General features: G+C 42.6%; 1 protein-coding gene across 1 annotated transcript; it reads right to left on the bottom strand.

Annotated features, from left to right (window-relative positions):
* Positions 1-913: 913 nt before the first annotated feature.
* On the bottom strand, positions 914-22,422 carry tbx4 (T-box transcription factor 4; the record flags this gene model as incomplete). The annotated part of the gene is made up of 8 exons (XM_083985011.1): positions 914-1,575; positions 1,653-1,888; positions 1,992-2,080; positions 2,635-2,787; positions 8,251-8,398; positions 9,891-10,010; positions 21,922-22,016; positions 22,276-22,422. The coding sequence occupies 8 exons, from the start codon at positions 22,420-22,422 to the stop codon at positions 914-916; spliced, it is 1,650 nt and encodes a 549-aa protein (XP_083841137.1).
* Between the last annotated feature and the right edge of the window lie 1,071 nt (positions 22,423-23,493).

Here is a 23,493-nt window from a genome sequence, read left to right on the forward strand (position 1 = left end):
TCCGTACCAAACAAGCTTGTTATATTTTACATCTGGAGAATATGATTTGTAGGCTAGGGCATGAGGCCATACTGCAAATTTCAAAAAATTATAGTTTGATTAATTCTTCAGCCCTAGAATGACTTTAGGAAGTGACAGTGTAGTCTTCTGCCACAATGAAAAGTGTGCATTCGATTTATGTTGCCATGCGTGTGAATTTCATTAATCAACTCCAAACAGTCCCCAACAAATACGATTTCTAGTCCTTTTTTTGAGTAACGTCTCCTACAAACTATTGTTCTCAGCTGTTTGTGGAAAGCAATGAACCTTTATTTTGACAGAAAGTGTTGAGAGATGGACTGAAACATTGTGGCTCTCGTCTTTCTATTGTCTTTGTTGAGAAGAACAATACAGAATATGGCAGCCTCATGGGTTGATTTTGTTCGCTGATTTTGTTCGCTGCATGAAGAGGTAAGTCTGTTTTTCTTGGAGGGCTCATGTATCTAAGTATAGCCCCCCTAAAAAAAGGGAACAGTATCTGATCATTTTCCCCCTGATCTCTTTCAAAAGTTGATCCTTGTTGTTGCCTCAGGTTTCCAAGCCAAGACTATTGGGAAACGTCCTGTTACAAGTTATTGGCACACAAGCTAAACGCTCCCTCTGACAGACCTATGCTTAGTATCCAAGTGTGAGAAAACCACTGCACTGTATCTGATCATGGGTTTATAGGACGTATTCAACACAGGAGGAACTGAGCCATCGTTGACCAGACACAGTCCTGTACGTCAGAGAAGGTTCATGGAAGTAAATGCCGTTGGAGTGCAATTTGGCCTTGATTATGACTGTAGTTCGTTACCAGCCCGCACCGGAGCAGAAACCTTGATTCACTTCAGACTCGCAGATCGGACAGAACTGGTTTCTCCAGTGGTCCACATTAGCTGTCAGTCCAGTGAGTCCCAGCACCGCTCAGCCCCACTTGGTACTGATAGGACGGATCCCGGATGGATATAGTGCCTTGTGTCGGGGGATAGGCTGAGAAATCTCTGTGAGGCCGGAGCGGTGAGCCGGGCTTCTTGTGGTACAGGGATGGATGGCCCGACCTCTCTCTGGATCCCGGGACGGTTGGCGAACACGATGAAGATGAGGAGGACGGAGGAGCTATGACGGGAAGACCGCGCTGCACCGAAGCAGAGTTGTAGACGCCCAAGTCGGCCTGAGACCTCGACACGATGGAGGACGTGGGATGTGGTACCACAGGCGTGACCCCGGCGGCGTTGGTGAAGTGAGCTGTGAAGGGCTGGTACGGGACGCCCTCCACGCTGTAGCGAGGGTACGGCTGCATCGTAGCCCACATGTTGCAATTAATGGATGGGGAGTTGGTCAGGTCGTCTCCGTCCCCCGCCCCAGATCCAGACTCTGTCTCCATGCTACCATACATGCAGGCCTCTCTAGAGCTGATGGCCTCGGTGCAGTAAGGGTGAGACAGCAGGGACGACTCATAGGACGGAGCCGAGCGGAAGTAATGCTCCTCTGAGCCTGCAGACGAGGTCTCCAGGTATGGACGCTTACATCCCAGCTCCAGGTGTCGTGCGTTATCTGCAGAGAGACAAGGTTACTTTACTTATTACTTCAAAAGAAGAATAACAGGGAGTGGACAGTGGCTGAGAACATACCTCTGTGTTTGAAGCAGTGGTACAGAAGACTGGGGTCTCTGCTCTGGGGGAAGTGGTTGGAGATCGGATCCTGGGGGTCCGAGTTAGACAAAGGGACCCCGGTCTCGTACTGATAAGATGACAGGACTTGGGGGTGCCCTGTTAGGACTCCTGCTCCGAGCTTCCCTGCAAGGTGACCGTGTGAGGACAGGAGCCTTTGACGGACCATGTTCTTCGAGATCACAGGATATTCTTTCCTATAAAACCAGTTGAAGGAGTAGAGAAGAAACAGAAGCTTGTGAGATAATGTTTCTGTAGGACCAGTTGGACTTTCCTGGTTTCTGTCGGGTGTTAACGTACCCCTGTAGTCTGGAAACGCGCAGATCTCCTTCTTCACTACCTCGAAATCCTTTGGCAAATGGGTTGTTTTCTATTTTCAGCTGAGTGATCTGTGGAGAATGCATTTGGTACACCACAGGGGAAGGTACATGTTGTCAACCTCAAGCTCCATGTCCAAAAAACAAAAATCATATTATGATCATTTTGGAAGATATTGCAATATTAGTAATGATTCCAGTTGGAGTGATTAATGTCCAGGCTTGTACCCAACAACCCCTGACTCGTTTGGCATTTATTGGACATTGTGCAATTTGGGTATTGCACTTGGCCATATTGCAATTAATTTTGGAGCTCTAGTGGACAGGAAGGTTGGGGTTCAGCTCTTAGACCATGTCTTTGACACTATAGTTCATACAGCTGGAGCTGTCAATGTTACGGTTAGGTGTTGTGCCAGTAAGCACACAGCAAAAGAACAAGCAGCCATTATTAAAAGAGTGTGTTAGATAAACGTTACAACAGCTGCATTAACAGGCTCACGTTTTTGTTTCATTTCGCTTTCATCTGGAACCTGGAACAACCTCAAACTCTCCAACAACAACTGTTACTAGATGGTTTCCTGTTTGTAAAACTACGACTTCTTCTGCGTCGCTGATCGTTGCTGTACCTTGTGGTTTTGGTACGAGGTGACGGAGATGAAGGCCGTCTCATGGAACACGTGGGTGCAGTAGGCAGTGTTCTTGGATCCAAAGGCGTTGTTCTCGTCGGCTTTGACAATGTGTAGTCTGGGCTGGTACTTGTGCATAGAGTTCAGGATGATCTGCAGAGGTCAGATAATAAACAGTGTTACGTTGATTTAATAGATAACTCAAAGGAAATCTTTCAAATGTGTTCAAGTATTTGACTTCACATGAATCCACACTGGTCTTTATTCTTTTGCTAAAATGTGCTACCTACTCAAAAAATCAATCAATCAACATGGCCTCCATCTCCAAGATGGCTGACATTTCTCTAGAGTATTACCCACTTTCCATTGTCACATTGTCAAATCATATATTTTGACAACACAAAAAGAAAAACTTGGTCAGTTAATATTTTCTTTACAAATTAAAGGTCCTGCAGAAATATATTTGATATTTAATTGGCATTTACAGTTGTAGATCAGAAAACACCTACAATTGCATTGAACTCTGGGGGACATCTTGGAAAATGGCAGAATAATGGGATTTTTCAAATTTATAGTCTCAAATGGATAAACATGTATCCATACTTTGAATTAATTTAATATTATTAATATGCTGCACTGAGCCTCTGATATGAGTTAGTGACACTGTTGAATGAGCAGATTTTCCTGGTGTTATATGACATGATGATGGTGTCACATGAGGTGAGAGGCTGCTTGGTGCTAAAAGTCATGAAAACCGAGCTGCACCCTAATAACAACTTTCTTCTCTTTCTCCCACTCACATGGAAAACACAGCTGCTGCCAATAAAACTAATAGTGGATAAAAGTTAATCTTGCCCATTGCCCATGGTTAGCTAATGAGCACGCAGTGACAATAGACCACATTATTGTCAATGCAGGCTAACTGGCACACCTACATCTACCAGTAATTACTTGTATTAGTTGCAGCTGTGTCTCTGAGGCTGTGGGAGGTCTGTTATCTACAACACTATTTCTTACATTTGACAGTTCATCGGCTGCTGTACACTGATTTTTACAGTTTTTGCAGCCAGTTTACATTGAATAAACTTGTATTTTTTAATGTTTACCAACAGAAAATAATACTTCTTTAACTTTCACTGCTACTAACAAACATGAGTAAAAACAATTTATCAAACTTGACCATTGTAAGAGCTCTCTTCATTCTTTTAAGCCTAGGCAGCTGCAACACAGAGACTGAGCACATCTGTCTAACATCTGATCATAATCATTATTAAACATAAGCTAGAGCAGTGTGATTAAGAATAGATTTAACATGGTGTTTGTATTTGAACATTTCAGTATCACATCATTTTATTATTCCTTTTAATTTATTTGTTGTTTTATGTTTCTGAGTGAGGGACTGTCTTTACTTTCCGCACCATCAACAGCTCAATGTTGTTTTTCCATCTCAGCCGCTTTACAGCCATTGTATCTTTATTTTCACATCAGTTACATGGATATGTGAAGATTTCACACAAATAAAATGATATTTTTTGACGATCTGAGGACCTATACAGATCAGATACAGGGTCAATCCATATCTCTTGTAGAAGATATTCCTTCTTGGACCTTACATACAATCAATTGTGCGATCATAAACTGCTTTTACTTCCCTGTATCGTCAGTTATTGCTTACATTCAGATGGGTATCTGACTTAATAGCACACTGCTTCTTTTACTCTAAACATATTCAACCATGCGTGTAAGCAGAACTCAATACTGCTGTGAACTGTAAACTATTATTCCCCCTTCATGCATCGGGGCTGTGAGAGCCCACAACGCTTTGCTGTGGGAGTTTTTATAGACGCTATATTTCCAGTGCACCTCCCTCATTGTATCATAAAATGTGTAACGACTCTTTAATGAGTGTGTTTACATCCTTTTCTTGAGATAATGGTGTTAGACACGTAGTTGCTTGATCAGGTGAATCATCTGTTTGAGCGCGCTCAGCCTCTTACATCCGCCCTCTCCGCTGAATTCCTCGTTGAAGTTGAGCCTTTTCAAGTGCAAACTCGTTAGCATCAATTAGCTCAGTGGAGTGTTTGCCTGCGTCTTTCATCATCTCCGGCAACACACTTGTTGACGTGTTGTGTATCGGCGGCGGTAGCAGGTAGCATGTGTTGAGCGCGCTCAGTGTTTACGGTTGTTTGGGTGGCTCGCAGGTCGCTCCGCCGCTCAGCGCAGCCCGGCCGTGCAGCGCTGTGCCCAGTGGAGCGTTAGCAACAGAACGGCGGGGTCATCACTAGTCCAGCTCTGTCAGGGCCGATCAGCGTCAAAGCCCTGCACCTCGGCTCCCCTCCTCCTCATTTGCCAGACGCTCTCTTGAGGAGCCTTCTCCTCCAGGGGGCTCCCAACGAGAGGCAAAGGTTGAGGAGGGCACGGGGGGAGCAGGAGCTAGGCTCAGGTTGAACGGCCTCGCGCTCACGTGCTCCTGTTGCCGAGGCAGAGCCGGAGACAAGAGATAAGCCATTGGTCGGTTCACCGCAGGCTCTCCGTTGACCTTTGTGTGCTCTGCTGTCTGGCTGCCGTCTGAGGGTGATACTGGAGACTCTTGGGTGACTGTCTGAACTGAACGCACTTATCAGGGAGGGAAGCCTTCTTTAAGATCGCCGACCAGCTAAAGGCATCTGCTGCTTTCATCTGCCGTGATATAGAAACATCCAGACAGCAGGAGCCCTGACTGATGTATGCTTCCTCTTGAAAGCACAATAACTATTATTTTATTACCATACCGGCACATAATGAGCAGACAAAGAACGCCAGTGTTGGACTATTCTGCAAAAAAAATAGATCCTTCCCAGCACTCCCTGTGCACCATGGGTAATGATTATAGTTAAGGAGAATAGCTGTGGTTCAGGTCTGGCTGGGGTTAGGTAACACTAAACTATGATGGGATGTCTCTTGCATGCATGTTGAATATCCTGCACACCCATCCTCACCTCCTCACCCCTACAGATTCATATCAAGATCATTTTAGCTGTCGTTGTGATTTCACTCGTACTGCTCGTTTTTTATTTTTATTTTCACTGGAAATAAGATAAAATAAAAAATGATAATGATGTGATTTTTGACGTCTAGTCTGGGGAGTCTCTGCAGCAGCAGAACCAGCTACTGCGATTTGGATATTGGCCATTTCAATTTCAATTTCTAAAATTGTGCGCTGGTTATTGATCAGTATCAGTGACTCCTGTGTGTGTGTCTCCTGACTGTTATCCATAATCCATCATTTATTTCAAACCAGAACAACATATTAACATACAACAGACGCACAATTAGAACAAAGCAAACAACCGTGCAACCAACAGGAACAAGAACTACCAAACCAAACAACTGGCTACAACAGTAGGAAATCTCTCCCAGGTTACTGACATCTGTTTGCCATCAGTAAACAGCAGATAGTTTGTAGTAGTACTGATGTGATTGGTGCATTTACAGAGGGAGAACACTTTATACATAGAGGTCTCTGTTGAACACACTCATTAGCACACAGGCCTGCAGTTAGAAGAAAAGCACCATAACAGGAGTTTTACAAGTCAGAGAAAATGAACCTGTTGATTTGCTCTGAACTCTCCCTCTGTAGGTCAAACAAAGACTGAGAACCGTGCTTAAAGGTATAGTATGTAGGAATTCCCCCCATCTAGCGGTGCGGTTGCATATCTGAACGTATTCTTGATGTTGCATTCACGTGAAATCGGGCAGACGTCAGACAGACAACAGACGCTGCATGTAACAGGATAAACAAGCCTCTATGTAAACAAGTGGTCCGCCAGCACGAGGCAAAACAATACAGGCATGACAATATGTTGTCATGGTGATGTGGTATTGTTTACCTGACCCATGTTTTACCGTCTTTCTCTCGTGGAGTAAAATGACATCCGGTTGGTTTGCCGACGGCCGTCTGCCTGACTGCACCTGAATGCAACACCAGTGCCTCCGTCCTTCCTCACACTACACAGTGGTGACAGTTTTAACAGGCCGAGCCGACAGCTCCGCTGAGTTTCCGTGGTTACCTACGGTCACGCTGCCACTCAATGTAAAAAATGGCGATGCAACATGGCCGCCTCGGTTCGGTGCGTCGCCCACTTATGTATTTGTAACGACTTGTAACAACTCATTCTAAGGTACGAGAAAGCTTTCATTTGTATGTGGGTGTGATTCCACTTCAGTGAAATACGTATTTATGAAAGACATATTTGATTGTTGCTAATAAAAAGCCAAATAAGTTACACACTGGGGCTTTAAAATTAGTCATTTACAACAGAGTGTGTAAATGAACATAATTCGTCCTGGATGTGAGTCCCACTCCCTCCGTCCCCCCTTCCCATTCCCCTTCCCCTTTGAGGAGCTCTGGCCCTCCACACACCTCCTGGTCTGGGCGTCATCTGGGCTCTGCTTGGCCTCTAACTGGCTCTGTTCTCATTACGAGCCCTTATCACTGGCCAGGCACTCAACTCAAGCTGACAGCAGGCCCCACCACTGATCTGAGAGGTTATGAACCTAATGAGCCCGCCCATTGATGGGATGGCTTCAGACAAGTTATCCCAGAGTCCCCCTGGGGAGCGCTGCCACAGTCACACTCTTCACCTCCCTCTGCCTCACTCTCTCTCTCCTTCTCTTTCCCTCCATTCTCTACTATGCACTCCCTCACTTTCTTCCTCCTCCTTGCAGAAATCTGCCGGCATGATTTCTGTTATTTATTAATTTATTTATATTTGACATCAGCTGTGTTTTTCACACACACATGGTTGTTTTTCATCGACTCGTGAAATCTCATATTTATTGGGAGTTAAGAGGAAATACAAAAGGCCTTTCACCCTCAGAGACCTGATTATAAATATTGATAAAGTCGACGGGTTTATTCACTTTATAATATCAGTAAGATCTTCCACAGTTGGAGCTGTTGATCTGCACATTCATCCCTTTCTCACGGACACAACATCTACCACCTCAAGGAATTTCCGACTGGATTTGAGGACGAATCAGTCAGATATTGGTGGTCCAAGGTCACAGTGAACTCAGAAAACACTGAACTCAAGATTTCACCCAACAATCACAACAGATTTCTCTGTATTTTGGAGGCAGTTTTAACTCTTTAACTACATTTTATGCACAATTCCTGATCTTGAACATATCTTCAGTCATTATTCTGACAGGTTCATATTGCACTGTATTTAAAGACTGTTCCTTTTTGCACTGGTATTGTATATTTTTTATTGTTTTAGACACTGTAGGATATATTTTATTATGTATTTCTGTCTTATTCTTAGTCATTGTTCCTCTTTGTGTTTTATTTTCTATGCACATTTCCTTTTGTAGCAACCTTGCATAAAAATGTCCTTCAGGATGAATAAAGTTCAATCTAATCTAATCTTTTAGCCACCAGTCTAGTTGCTAAAGTCTGAAACATGGCAGTAGTTGTCAACATTGTCACTGTAAAGGTTCACTGAGTTGGAGCTAGAGTCATTCTCATATTCATTTAGGTTTATTCAGCACCACATTTTTAACTATTAAACAGTAAAATATTTATTGAGATGAACGTAGAATATAAAGTTCAGGGTCTGTGTTGATAATACTCACGTGTCCAAACGGGTCCAGGTGGTTGTTGGTGAGCTTGAGTTTCTGGAACGATATGAGTTGCCTCATCCAGTGAGCTCCTGTAGCAGGAGAGTCTGGGTGCACGTAGAGTCTACCAGGCATGGCCGGCTCTGCCTTCCCAGCCACCATCCTGAAACACAGAGAGAGAGAGACACATGTGCAGCAAACTGATTTGTGTTTGTAACCGTTTATATATGTCGCTGCCTTCCAGAGCCAGTGGCATGCAGTTTTTCAGGGTCTCCTTTTCCAGGATTAGAGCTCCCCTGCTCCCATGCCCTTCACGGTATTAAATCCCTCTCAGACTGGAGGGCGTGGCCTCGGCTAAAACATCGTTACTAATTACACTTCTCCAAGGTGTTGGTGAGGAACACCAGAGCCCAGCAGAACTGCAGGCCATGCCACAAGGCCAGAAACAAGTGGCTGTAAAAACCCCTGCTCTCAGTCTGCTGCAGACTTTACAGAAACGTCTCAGCTTTTCCTGGCACTATTTTTTTTTATTTTTAATTTTCATCCCATAGAAGTTGTACTGTTGTTGTGCTGCAGATACAGGTCCAGTTGCAGACATGAAGCTCTCCTCTGCTGTGACTGGTTGTGACAGGTGTGCTCCAGCCTCTCCGTCCTTTTTGGGATTACATTTAAATCCTGTGCATCTTTGATAAACACAGGGAACTATGGCCATAGAAGTGCATCTTATTTACTGAAGCGTCATGTGACACTCCGTCATGGAAGCAGAACATCGGTTCATCACGCTCTCAGGCCCTATATCTGGTGACCTTACAGCTCAGGGATTTACCTGCCACAGTGACACACAGCGTACACTCAAACAATGATCCCTTCTGGTGCCACGTCGTTAGGCCAGAGCCCGTCTCACTTGGAGTCTAAACTTCCTGACTTAAGTTTCCCTGCAAACGGACTCAACGTGAACCAGGGACTTTAACCCTTCAGAGTCTGTGGCATTTTCTTCTGCATTTCCCTCGTATCCTTGTGTATTGTTATTAATGCTTGTAAAACCTCAGCCTCAAGTAACAGAATAGTCATTCTGTAGTGGTGTCATATGATGTAGAAAAAGAAAGGAAAGTAAAAATCGAACAATAAACTTCACTTATATCTTTGTTGGAAACACACAGAATATTCTTTTTAGACTCTATATAACTGTTCTTTGAGGTCTTGGGGATTAGTGGAAAAAGAATAAGGGCTCTAATTATGATTTAAAAAAAATCGTATTTACATTATTTACAAAATAGCCCCACTCGCCTGAAAACAGTCTGCAATAAGAACTACATCACAGTCCTGACCTTTCCATTGGCAGCATTTACTTTTTTGTCTTGTTTCCTGCAGTGCACAAACTTTCTCCTTCCATATGAGGCCCATGTCTTGGTCTTAGTAAAGGCTGAAGTGTCCCGCTTTCAATAAAAAAAAGAATTACCTAGCTATCATTTGGCGTTCCGGAGATAGACGGTAAAGAGATCCACAGCAGTTTCCCACTTTTCCCACAATCATCTTTTTACTAACAGTAACTTCCCTTCCATCCTCTACCAGGTGTTCAAACCCTAAACCAAATCTACACCATGGCTTTTCCATAACATAAACCCAACTGTAGATAGTGAGAACTTTGAACTCACCACTTGTTGTCACAGAACTTGTAGCGGTGGTCGTCGGCCGGGACGATGTCGATCAGCAGGATGTACTTGGTCTTCGGGTTCATCCCGTTCACTTTGACCTTGTAGCTGGGAAACATCCTCCTGTGGAAGGATCGAGTTTTTATATTGATTAGCTTGACAAAAAGTTCTTATCCACAAACAGTAGTTTTTGTGTGTCTTTTTCCCACTGATACCAATAACTGATAACATTTATAATACTTTATCTACACACCTGAGATTAAGAAAGACTAAGATGTAGTGAGTAAAGATGAATTTAACATTATAGCTCTGCCTCTGACTTAACTGAATAATATAACCGACATCACTGCTGTGATCACAACAAAGATAAGAGCAGTTCAAAAATCAACATTTATTGTTTCAGATCAACTCAAGTGGCAAATGGACTCAAAATGGACGCAAATGGACGCAAAAAATGTCATTATCGGACTTATCTGTGTATTTTGGCCGATGATTATCAGCCAATATCGGGCTGTTTATTATCTGTACCGATAGTTATCATGCATCCCTAGTTATGTCAAACCTACCCAACCTATAACCCAGCAGTTCAGTTTGTTAAAATAACGTGCAAGCCAACCAGACTGCCAGCATTCAGAGCTGGAGGTTTTATGGTTTTATTGTTTTTGGCCTGTCCTGTTCCTTTCTCACGGATGTGATAGCTCTCAAACATGGACTCCAGGATGAGCTGATTAGATCTTTGGAGGTCAAACATCAAGGTCGGGGTGACCTCAAACTCTTTAGACAGCCAATAGAGCATAGCAATGAGTAAAATCTAACGGAAATGATGATGAATACATTTAATATAATTTGGGATCATCAGGGATAAAAACTGAAACTATTGTCAAGTTTAGTGTGTAACGGGCGTCTGCTGGTATCAAAGATCTGCACCGATTATCTTCTTAAGACGGGATCCTGTGGGCCGGTAAAGACAGTTGTGCGTGTAGGATAAGTGTAGCATCGTCACGGATAGTGCAGACGCAGATCCGATTAGCTCACTGACTGATGCTCTTAAGAGGCCGGGGGATGAGCGAGGGCCCGTACAGATCAAGGGACTGAGACACGAGTAGGGTGAGAAGCTGGCTTCTCTGAAACCTGAAATGCCCTTTACCTGATAACTCCACTAAGCACATTACAGAACCGGACCCAGCTGCCAGAGCTTCTCTTGCTGTTGTCCTCGCTGTCAAAACAACACTTCACATTACTGGCTCGGTAACAACTCGACTTCCTGCAGGTATTTTACCCTGGAGGGATTAGGGCTGGGTATAATACTGATTTACTGAATCTATTCGATTGACAAGGTCCCGATTCGATGCAATATTGATTAATTTAGAGATATTTTAGATTTAACACCAATTTTACTTGGTCATGAAAGAGATTTTCACAGAACTACAAAGATGGAACTCTAACCTGGTGCGTTACTGAAAATATTAATGTTTACATTGGAAATCGACCCAAAAGCAGTTACGTTAATGCACAGGAAACAGTGCAACTCTTCAGTACAGTCATGGGTGATAACTCAAGTACTGCAATCAATATGCACATTTCAGCATGTGAACAGAGACAACCAAACTCTGCTCTGTGATCTCGTCCAGTTAGTCCGCAATTTGCGCAATCACACTAGACTAACCAACAGTAAATGGCATACTTAAAAAGATTGACCTACAGATTTTATGAATCGATATCGGATCTTTCAAATATAGAGCGAGGGGTGGAACCTTGTACAAGTTAGCTAGGACTTGATTCCCTCCTTGCACAGCGTTATACGCATTTATTTGTGCTAAACAAATGAACCTGAACCTGAACCTGGATTGGAAAATTGATTTTTTAAAACCCAGACCTGGGGATGTAACGATTACCTACTTGTTTTCATGATTAATCATAGTATTAAACGCCACAGTAAATTAATCAAAGATTCCTCAATACCGTCACTTTCCAAAAAAGAGTAAGAGCCAGAGTAAAGGTAAATGCACCGTAACTGGGTTAAATGATATTAATATTAATTTACCTAATGTAACATTGAATATAGGAATTCAGATGTGTGTGTGTCGTTTGGAACTGTGTAGTGGTATTATGGTTTTGGCTTTCAGTGAAACATGACAAGTTAAACAGCATTAACTTAACGTTACATTAATTAATGCAGAATAATCCTGATAATTATTATTTCTCTGACAATAATCACACCAAGAAAATCCATAATCGTGACCTCCCTTCCCTGCAGAGGACTGAAACCATCTCATACCCCAAACCATCCAAAGTGCAGGAACAACAACACAATAAACCACCAGCCAGACTGAATAACTTGAGAGGGCACCAGTAGCATCCATGTAGGATTTTAGATCGTATTGATCTCATTGTGATGTCTCTAATGCTAGTAAATTTACCCCAGTCTTGTTCTTCAAAGGAACTGCACAATCCTGTTTTCAAGGCTGTGCTGCTCTCATGTCTTTTATCTTCTAAATGCCGGGAGACTAAAAGACAGAATATGCCAATGTAACAGCGGCGGCAGCAGCCATAAAACTGACCTCTGCTCTTTCATCCCCATCTGCACTGAAGGAAATTTCACAAAGGGCTCTGCGCCTCCTTATAAAGCCCTAAGTGGTTTTTAATGGCGCCCCGGATTGAGCAACAGTTTAGACTCGTCGCTGCTCCAGAGGGCTTTCGGTCAAAAAGGCCTGCAGTTTATCCACGGGGCGCTGCCCATGGCAACGTGTTCAAACAATGGAGCACACAGCCTCGCATGCTCTCTGGGACGGTGGCGTCACATCAAACCCCCCCCCAACCCCACCAATCCTTCTATCTCCATAGGTTTTGTTTGGTTCAGATGCCGCTCTTCAAAGGCTCACGATGCTGGACACCATCTGATCATGTTACTGTAAATACTCCCTCACAGAAGACAGACAGAGAGAGAGAGAGAGAGAGAGAGAGAGGAGAGGGATTGAGGGCAGGTAATTCAAATCGCTCTCTTAGGCTTCAAATCCAATCATTAGGAGAGATCAGTCCCGGTATCATCCTCACTGAGAGATGGGTTAATCCCAGAGGAACATTCAAAACAGACCTCTGCTCCTCTCACACCGTTCAGACTCAGCAGATGGAGGCCTGTGTCAACACATGTGGCCCTGGCATTCCTATAATGGGACTGTGACAACCTCTCTGCTGCTGCTGCTGCTGCTGCTGCTGCTGCTGCTGCTGCTGCTCACTCCTCCACACTGAGGAACTGAGGAAGCACATCTAACAGAGTCCAACACCAAGTCTCTGAGCACAGACAGGACTCTCCAGGTCTTGGTGTGGTTCTGACAGAAGCAGGGAGAGATGGGCGACACCAGTGGTCTGGTTTTATTCTGAAAATCCTAAATATGAGTCAAAATTCTGCTCTTTCTTCAACTTTTTGATGCTTCTTTTTAAAGATTTGTCTTAAAAACCACAAACATCCCTTTTTATTTAAGTTAATACATCGTAATGTGTCACTCTACTCTACTACAAGCTGCACACCTTTGGCCCTTTCCCACTAGTGCTACTTGATGTGACTCATTTTTTTGTTTTGCTTTTTTGTTTTTCCACTAAGACCTAGTATCTGGTACTCTTAGTATCACCTTTTCTGAAGTTCAAAGCGAGCCAAGCTGAGACGTGAGCATGGCGTCCAACACGAGGATCAAACCTGCTATTTTTTAAAAACACACCGGCAACAGCGCCCACTGATCTGTACTGAGACTGTTGTTCTTTCATGCGAGTTAAATGACTGCTGTGTAGAAAACCACACCGTGGTCCGACGATGCAGACAAGACAAGTGTGTTTGGAGCTGATGAGTGGATCGAAAACAGAGAGCGAGACGATGCGACCGTAGCCGCCATGTTATGACGACCTCAAGAACTATGAAGAACTCGGCTGTAATGGAAAAGGACCTAAACCAAGTCGAGTATCTACATCGCATGTTGCAGCCCTTCTGACATCCCACCAGTCCGACATAGGCCTCTAATTGTCTAAATGGCAACACTTCATTTTCTATCAAACGTCCCATCATTCAAACAATTCCTGCCTCCTATACTCGGAATGACGGTATTTTTTTCTTTTTTTAAACATTGTGCCTTTCTGACAATTCATTTAATAGCGTATTTTTCCCCCAAAAGATTTTGCACTGGTTGGGTTTAGGCAATGATGAAAGGAGTTGGTTAAGTTTAGTAAAAAGAGCAGGTAGAGGCTAGACAGGCCAGATAGATAGAGAGAGTCCAGATAAGTAGGAGGGAGTCACCTGTTGAGTAACGCACATTTCCTTAGACTGAAAGCCTTGTCGGAATGGTGGGACGATGGTATGTCGGAATGGCGGTATGTCGGAATGGTGGGATGTTGGAATGACAGCATGTAACCTCTTCATACTGATCAGAGGTGGTTTGACCAGTATAAGAATTAAACACCAAACAAAAACAAAACACAACTTGATCCCACTCCTGTTCCAGTCAGCACCGGGTCCAGACCTGAACCACATGGAGCTGCAACTGGACCTAAAGTGAAAGTAAAGGCGAGTGCGTTCAGCAGCTGGATGAGTCAGACATTTAGATTAAATTCAGTCCGACGAGCAAAGATATAATGTAATATTATATACACACACACATATAAACGCATGTGGCGGTGTGGCTGAGTGAGTTAGTTTAAGGGGAGCATGAGAAATGGAAGGTGGAGAGTGTGTGTATGATATCAGTGTCAGGGTGTGTGTGTGTTTCTGTGCCAGCTGTTTCTCTTAACGTTCCCACATGTTTAGGCCCTGCAGTGATCCATTCCCTCTCTGGGAATCTCCAGTACCACAGTGAGATCAAAAGGAGCGTCAGAGTGTATGGGGTTTGGGGGGGGGGGGGGGGTTGGATGATGAAGCGCTACGACCCAGCAGACTGGGCCTATTGTGGGCGCCGGATTCCTCTTATCAAGGGTCCACGGCTGCTGCTGCTGCTGCCGCCGCCGCCGTGGTCTTGACGGGCTGTATACAGAGGGAGAGCGTGAGGGAAGAGCAGCGGCGGCTCTTTGAAGAGGGAGGATTACGCCTGGACAATGACACTCACAATAACAAGTCGTCCAGACTCGGCTCCGGCTCGGAGGTGCAGCCTGGGAGCGGGCCGAGCCGGGCTGCTGGTTGGTGTTGGGGGAGATGTGGGATCCCCAGGGTGACAGCCTGCTGGGTCTGCATCTGTATCTGCTCCCCTGCCACCTCTGCACTGACCGACACCGCCCCCTCCCAACCCCACATGTTACCACACCGGACCCCAGACTGTTCTTCTTTTTTAACATCAAACACTTTATTAACTTTTTTTTTTCTTTCTACATGTTGAAGAAGGAGACTGCCAGTTTCCCCGTCTGCTTTAATCAGGCTGCTGCAAATTATATAAATACCTTATCAATTTAAAATGTAATATGAGTCAAAGTTCTGCTCTTTCTTCAACTTTTTGATGGTTCTTTTTAAAAATGTGTCTTAAAAACCACAAACATCCACTTTTATTGAAGTTAATACATCATAATGTGTCACTCTACTCTACTACAAGCTAATTAGAGCTGCACACCTTTGGCCCTTTCCCACTAGTGCTACTTGATGTGACTCATTTTTTTGTTTTGCTTTTTTGTTTTTCCACTAAGACCAAGTATCTGGTACTTTTCTTAGTATCACCTTTTCTGAAGTTCAAAGCGAGCCGAGCCGATAGTTCATCACTGGAAGAGACGTGAGCGTGGCGTCCGACACGAGGATCAAACCTGCTATTTTTAAAAACACGCCGGCAACAGCGCCCACTGATCTGTACTGAGACTTGTTCTTTCATGCGAGTTAAATGACTGCTGTGTAGAAAACCACACCGTGGTCCGACGATGCAGACAAGACAAGTGTGTTTGGAGCTGATGAGTGGATCAAAAACAGAGAGCGAGACGGAGTCCCCTGCCACCTCTGCACTGACCGACAACCCCCCCCCCAACCCCACATGTTACCACACTGGACCCCAGACTGTTCTTCTTTTTAACATCAAACATTTTATTAACTTTTTTTTTTCTCTACATGTTGAAGAAGGAGACTGCCAGTTTAACGTCTGCAACGTAAATATAATCAGGCTGCCACAAATTATATAAATACTGTACCTTATGAATTTCAAATATTATTGACCCACCAGGCTTTATTGATACTGTCCTCTGCACACCAGCAGATCTCATGACGAGGGAAGTTGCTATCTAGGGATGTAACGATGACCGGTATTACGGTCAATCTCTGTAATCACATTATCTCAATGGATAATTATCGGGATATGTAATAACAGCCTCACCCAAGTCTCCTGATGCAGACTGAGTGCGCATAACGTAGCTTGTGACGTAGAAATCTAGACCGAAAGTAAGGCGGATAGAAAAAAGAAAAGTCATGGGCGTATTTTGGATTGGACAAGACGCAGAGGGACAGCTGGCTGAAGACACCTGTCCTGTCCGCAGAGCAGCTGGAAGAAAGTTGCTGCCGGGCAGCCTTTGTTGTTTTGAGACAGCATTTTTTCCTGAATCCAAACTTCATTTAATTAATTTCTCTCACATGATATGGCAGAGCCTACTCCCATTGTTAACTAATATGAGGAGCTGTGATTTTTCAATTAGTTTCAAAGGTAGTTTAAGTTTTAATTTAAACTCGCACTGAAGGAACGTTTACTGATAAATAACCTTGATAATTCGGTCACTATAATCGAGATGTCAAATTTTATCATTACATCCCTAGTACATACTATTACTGATCACCTATGAGTAGGCCAAGTTGATTTATTGCCGTACAAATAATTGGAATTAAGGATTTAATTGTCTCTTTCTGATCATTTTATGCCACTTTGATAGTATATAAGCCTGAACATAGTTTAATAATACACCTGATGAAGAAGATGCTCATCGAATATTAGAAATGAAGCTCCTCCAGAACAGTTTGTGGCTCCACTCATTTGTCATTAAACCATAGAAGAATAGAAGAAGATGGGGGCGCAACATGATGATTAAAAGAGGAAAACAGTGGTAAACAATGAGGAATCAATGAAGGAGATATGATTTTTCTGTTGGTTTCATCCAGCTGTTTTTATACAGATGAATGGAAACCATTTTAACCATTACGCAAAAAATAATGGCAATCAGGCAATTAAAAAGTAATTGTGACAGTTCTACCTAGATCAGCCAGTACCAATCTTATTTGGCTGCATTGCAGGAAAATGATCAATATGATTATCTTGATTATAGGCAGCCAATGGAGGGAGGCTAAAATATGAGAAATGTGATCTCATGTTCTCACAGCTGCATTGCCTTTCTTTATATACAGTATATCTTTTGGGCTTTAAATGCCTTTTATTGTGACAGGACTGCAGCTGCATTTTCAATGATGATGATATTAAAAGTTGAATAAATTCATGGTCATGGACAGTATTGACCACATGCTGATTGTTTTTTTTTAAGGTGCTAGCTGACTGGAAGCATTCATTCCCATCTAACCATCACAGACTTTTAATTAAAATCCGCCAGTAGCCTAATGATCGGTGGCTCGGTCAACTGGGACATCTCTACTCCATAACGTGCAACACAAACTATTGTGTCAGCAGTGACTCAACTTTACCGTTTTATGTAGTTTTACAGCTTTAGATGTAAAGACTTGAGAACCGTCTTTAATTCAGTTAAATATTTTAAACTATTTGACTGTGATTAAACCTATTCTTTCTTTGATGTCTTTTATTATGGAGAGGAAACGTCTGTGTTTAAGGACTTGTCTGTCATCGTCTGTGGTTTTCAGTTCATCATGTGATGTTTATTTACAATAACCCTGATAACACTTAACATTGTGACAAGGATATGAAACGTCCACTTTACCTCCACTCTCTCAGCTCCCTGTACAACCCACACAACCATCACTTCACTTGGTTTTCACACTCCCCCCTTCCTCCCCCACCCCTCCATCCCTCCTCGTGACCTTTGACCCCTTCAGTTCCACCCACACAGAGCAGCGCAACAGTCGCTCAAACTCATCCTCCCAGACATCCTGCATCACCTTCCACCTTCCTGGTTGGTTTACAGTCTGGGCCTGAGACTGTAACTGCAGCCGTCATTTGTACCGGTCATGTGTACGGGCTGACTGCCAGGACATTGAATGCAACACCTCCACATTGTTAGTAACAGCTGTGCATTGGAACGTGCTGCAGGAATCAGATAGTTATCGGACTGAGGTTAAATAAAGATAGGAACGTTTAGATAAATGTTCTATAGGCCGCAAAGAGTTCTTCTAATTATAAAAAACTGCATAAAACTTGTTGATGAGGGATTGCGAACAAAGAAAAGTGTTTAATTTGAAAGCATCGTGGGCCGGAGAGGTCAGCAACAACAGAGCAGCACCTCTTCATTATAAATGTGTCTCTGATGTAGAAAAAAAAACACAAAGCCATGAGTTAGAAACATTTACACATGTCGCTGACGCCGCTCGGCTGATGGATGAAACCAGAGGTTGTATTCAGTTTCTCACTGATAAAGGAGACAGAGTGTGGACGGCCCACACTGCCTGACACTGATCCATCACGTCCAGGCAGCTCAGCTCAGCTCGGCTCGGCAGCTGCTGCTCTCGCCGCTCGCCGCTGTTTCATGGACAAAATGTCTCTGAGCCACTTACAGGATGTGACATATCTGAGCTGAAGCTAAACACATCAAGGTGAAGAGTCTTCAACATGAGAGTCGTCGACAGCTATTGGACAGATCGCTGTGACATCTTCATACAGCTTCACGGCTTCTTTTTAGATTTTTTTTGTTAACCAATCAGGCTCCGTTATAGCCTCTTGATTGTTGGGATGTACCTAGGATTCGGTTTCAAATTTTGGGGCTTTTATGGGGTTTGGTTTCTGCCAAACCTTAGAACATCAACTGAACCCTACACTCGTCAACGTAACGACGCTGCCAAGGATCACGCGAACGATATTCTGCCTCCCTGAATGACTATTAAAAGCACTCTCAGCACAGCCAGCATCACTGTCATTACCACAAACTAAAAATAAAGTCTGATAGCTTGATGCTAACAGATAATGGAAAACATCATAGACAGGCTAACGGAAATGATCAACGCTATCGTGGTCATTTTAAACCAACGAAAAGCTGTTTCAAAGGCTCAGCAGGTAGATCACAGATAAACACGACTGTCAGGTAGGTCTATTTTTTTAAAAAACGCTGCATAAACCAATAGGTCTATCTATCGATTCAAGCTACCCTATCAAAAAATAATGATATTCTACCTCTGTATATCAAATAATTGTTTTCTTCTCAATGTACAAAAAGTGTAATGAAATTTATTTCAGAGGGTAGCATATTTTGATAGTCCAATAACTTCCTATCGAATGACAGCATATTTAGACATACCATTTTAACATTTAATAACAATTCATTCAACAACAACACTTCAACCACAACAACAACCGATACGAGCCGCAACACAGGGTTTCAAAAAAATATGAGCGTGGAAATGAAACTTGGAAAATCCACTAAGCACTTCACAAACCACAAAGTAGCAGTTCTCGACAAGTACTGTAGCAGAAATCGAAAGAACACCGCCTACTGTAGCTACAACTACACTTGTGTTTTGGCATTTTGAGAGCAGAGGCAACGCTGCTCCGATGTCTGAAATGCAAAAAAGTGCCATACAGTAGTATTCTGTGCAATGTGCCAGTCATTTAAGTAGCTTAATGGTCCCATGAAAAACAATGACAATGTCCGGGCAACAGAGGACGTTTGGCCACCCTAGAGTAGGATTCAGTACAAACCTATTAGCAAAAGTTAGCATGCTAACATTTGGTTAACATTATGGCAGCTGTAATCAGTGTGTTTTCATTACCACTGAGGACACGTTGTGATGCTAGCATTAGCAGTAGCAATAGCATTCAGTTCCGGCCGGGTCACAAAACTATACCACCAGCCTCCGCTGTACTTTGCATTTAGTGCTTATTAGCAAATAATTTGCATGCAGACTTATAGCATTTACACAACAGTTTTCAAAGTTAGCATCCTATAACTGTGTTTTTAGCCCACTTTTAAATTTGTTAGCGTACATGTTTTGTTGTTGTTTTTTTTGCTTCGTCTGTGCAGGAATTTTCCCTTTTTATTAAATTTTTGGATTGGATTGGATTGAATCAATAATTAAGTATTTTTTTAATAGGTTGACTTCTGTTATTTTAATTATAAGTTTTTCTGTTAAACAATGAAGCTAATAGTATTTAGCAACATCTGAGAAAACCCAACGTTAATAGATAATGATAATTGGGGGCATTTCCTCGTCTGATCAGTGATTAATATTAATATTTGACATCTTATTGGACAGTCAGTGTTAATGCATTGACTGTCCAATAGTCAAAACCGCTCTGATTTAACACCGTGTTGCGCTGTGTGTTTTTTTACGGGGTGGCCGCTACAACGTGCTCTCTCTGCCATAACAGATGTCAACATTACCAAATATCTGCTGGCATGATAACAAGCCTGAGTAGCTCCACATGCACTATTCATAGCACACGTGAATAATTCAGGTCCGGTTTTGATATGGTTTATTACAGAGAGCTGGTTGTGTGCAGGATGAAGCCAGTGTTTGTGACCTTCAGCAGCAGCAGCAGCGGCTCAGCCTCGGACGGAGCGAGCAGCGAGCAGCGAGCGGAGGTGAAGGCAGACAGGTTCCCAGCACAGCTGCACATTCAGCTCCACCACTGCACAGCCCTTCAAAGGGCTTTAAGGATTGAGAGCCCACTTTATCAGCTGGACAAGGGAAAGCCCATCTCTCACAGTTATGCAGCATTAAAGAAAAAATGTGGTGACCTTTTACATTTTTTTACTGGAAAGAAAAAAAGAAAAAGGAAGAAAAAAAACCCATCCCATGAGGAACGAGAGGCGGAGGTCGGTTTGAGAGTGTACTCATTCTCTGGTTAATGTCCAGAGGCCTCACTATCTAATCCTCGGGTCACATTAAATCCAACAAGCCCAGCAGTCATTTGTGTTTTCAATTACCGCTGCAGGAACGTCGTGTCTCTTCCTGAAAAGTTATAACGGCTATATGTTACTATTAGCTGTCTAAACAGATGGTCACGGACAGAGAGAGAGGGACGCTGCTCGTTTTTGCATAATGAACTCGTTTTATCACTTTCACTGTAGTTTTTTTTTGTGTGTGTGTGTGTCTGTGTGTCGTGTGGAACATGAACCATGTTTAACACCATCCGTGACAACATCTAACAAAAACACAAGTTTCCTGTTTTCTCTCAGGGAAAAAAAACTCAAACATCATTTGTAATTGATAAAGTTTTTTTTTTTTTTTTTCCTGTACGGTCTGGGTTGTTTCAGGGACGATTGCTGCTGCATGTCCTCGTCCCCCTGATCAAACCAACCAACACCCTCATCACTCATCCCCATTTACATCTGTTTTTGTCATGTTTAAATAATTGATACATAAATAAATATTAGTTTAAATGTTATTTAGACAAACGTTGAACTCAATCCAATTTTAAAGAGGAAAAGAGAAGTGAATGACCTCATTAGTAAGTTACCGTATGTTAAGTAAAATGTGAAAGTATGCACTACTTAAATTACCTTGTACTTTCACTTCATCCACTGTGTTTATCTAATTTTGATTTTCTATAGATGAAAAACCCTGACAACACATATTTAGAAATACTCCCATTATATGGAAATAAATGAATGGAAATATTCAATAATAATGTAGAATATAAAATTATAGACTGTAGCCTATTTTTCCTCATTTTTTAACTTTTGTATTGGGTAAAAAAAATGTTATACACGTCTTGTATTTGTAACAGATACATTTTTTACAGTGTGGTGTTTTTACTTCAGTAGAAGGTCTCACCACTGAAGCTCAGTTTTAATAATGGACTTACACACATCATTTGAAAAGCTTTTTAAAAATGTTTTTAGATTGGGAAGTAAAAAATGAAGATGACAAGTGTTTAAATGTTTGTTGTTTGATTGACAGATGAGCAGCTTTACTCACCTGCCTGCTTTGGTAATGATCATCTCGGTGCCGGCCTCGTGGAACTTCTTCCACAGCTCCCGCTCGTGAAGAACCACCTTGATGTTCTCGATGCTCTGAGGAGGAGAAACAGACGGACGGACGGACGTCAACGTGTTAAACCACCACTGACTCCAGTTAAAGTCAAGTATCTGCTTCTAAAACACACTAGTAACGAGCTAGAGCTACCACTGTTCATGCTTTTTGTTACATTTTAACAAACGATTGATTGGTTTATTTGTAATTTAAAAAAATCCCACTGAGCAGTCACTGTGTTTAATATCATTCTAAATATACAGTATAATAGTGCAGATTTGTGTGTGTGTGTGTGTGTACCTGGTCAGGCTCACTGGAGCTGGGAAGGGCGGAAGCGGTGGATAGGCCCATCCGTGAGCGGTCTGCTGGACGGAGATCTGTCTCCACGCCGGCCTGGACCCGGCTCAGACATTCATCCGTCACAGCTGAAGCCTTCTCCTGCAGCATCCTTCTCTGCAGGATTAGACAGAATACTCAGCTGTCAGACGCATCAGGCCGGGACGGGAGGGCAGTGACAGCACCGAGACAGCGCAGATACAACACAGACTCTCCACTAAAGATTATACACGTTAGAGCCATCCCATAGAAAACGAACCACCGGCCGCATGAACACGTACTGTATAGAAAACCAAACTAAATTGTTTAAGTATACAAATTACACATCAATCTACATTCATTTAAATTTTTACTGAGAATTAGACAAGATTTTTAAATTATGCAATTCATGCATTATGCAATTATTTGCATTAAAATGTATCATGATGGGGTTTTTTTCCATATCAGAAATATTCTGATTATTTTTCCTTTGTAATAATTAGTCAATTTAATAATCCATCACGTCTCATCCCTGCAGCTTTAACTCATTTAAATGCTCAATAATATTTCAATTACAACATTAATACATTTTAATTATAAACAAATGTAACTTTTTGGATATTAACACTCTTAAAAAATATGTACAGTATATATTATTCAATTTTTTTTTTCAGTGCACACAACAGATAGAGCCACCACACCTTCTGATTTGTATTAATATTAATATGTCAGAATAAAAGGTTGATGTTGCCATGTTGGCTTTTAAATGTAAATTAGAATATCTAGTATTTAATTGAAACCTCTACACAATGTTGGCCACAGAAGCTTTTCAGTTTGTTTTGCATTAATTCAAACTGTCAAACTTTAAAATGCATTAAATATATTTTTCCTGCTGTTTTTCACCACAGGACGACGACGACGGCGGTGAGGAGCAGGTGTTGAACCGACCGGTCGTCACCAGGCACCACCGCCGCTGCTGTTGTTGGTGAGAAACTGCAGCAAAGTCGCTCAGACGTGGAAAATACGTGACGTTACCTCGACCCGCAGGACGAGGGTCAGTTACCAGGAGCCTCATGTGTAAGTGAGAGGCTCATTATGGGATTGTAAACATGACAGAACGGTTCAGCATCCGGCTAACGACCGGGGCAACCAAACCAAATCACCAATAACACACTGAAATGTCCTGCAATAGAAAAATACATA

The sequence above is a fragment of the Trachurus trachurus genome (genome assembly GCF_905171665.1).
Source record: "Trachurus trachurus genome assembly, chromosome: 13".
Taxonomy (NCBI): Eukaryota; Metazoa; Chordata; class Actinopteri; order Carangiformes; family Carangidae; genus Trachurus; species Trachurus trachurus.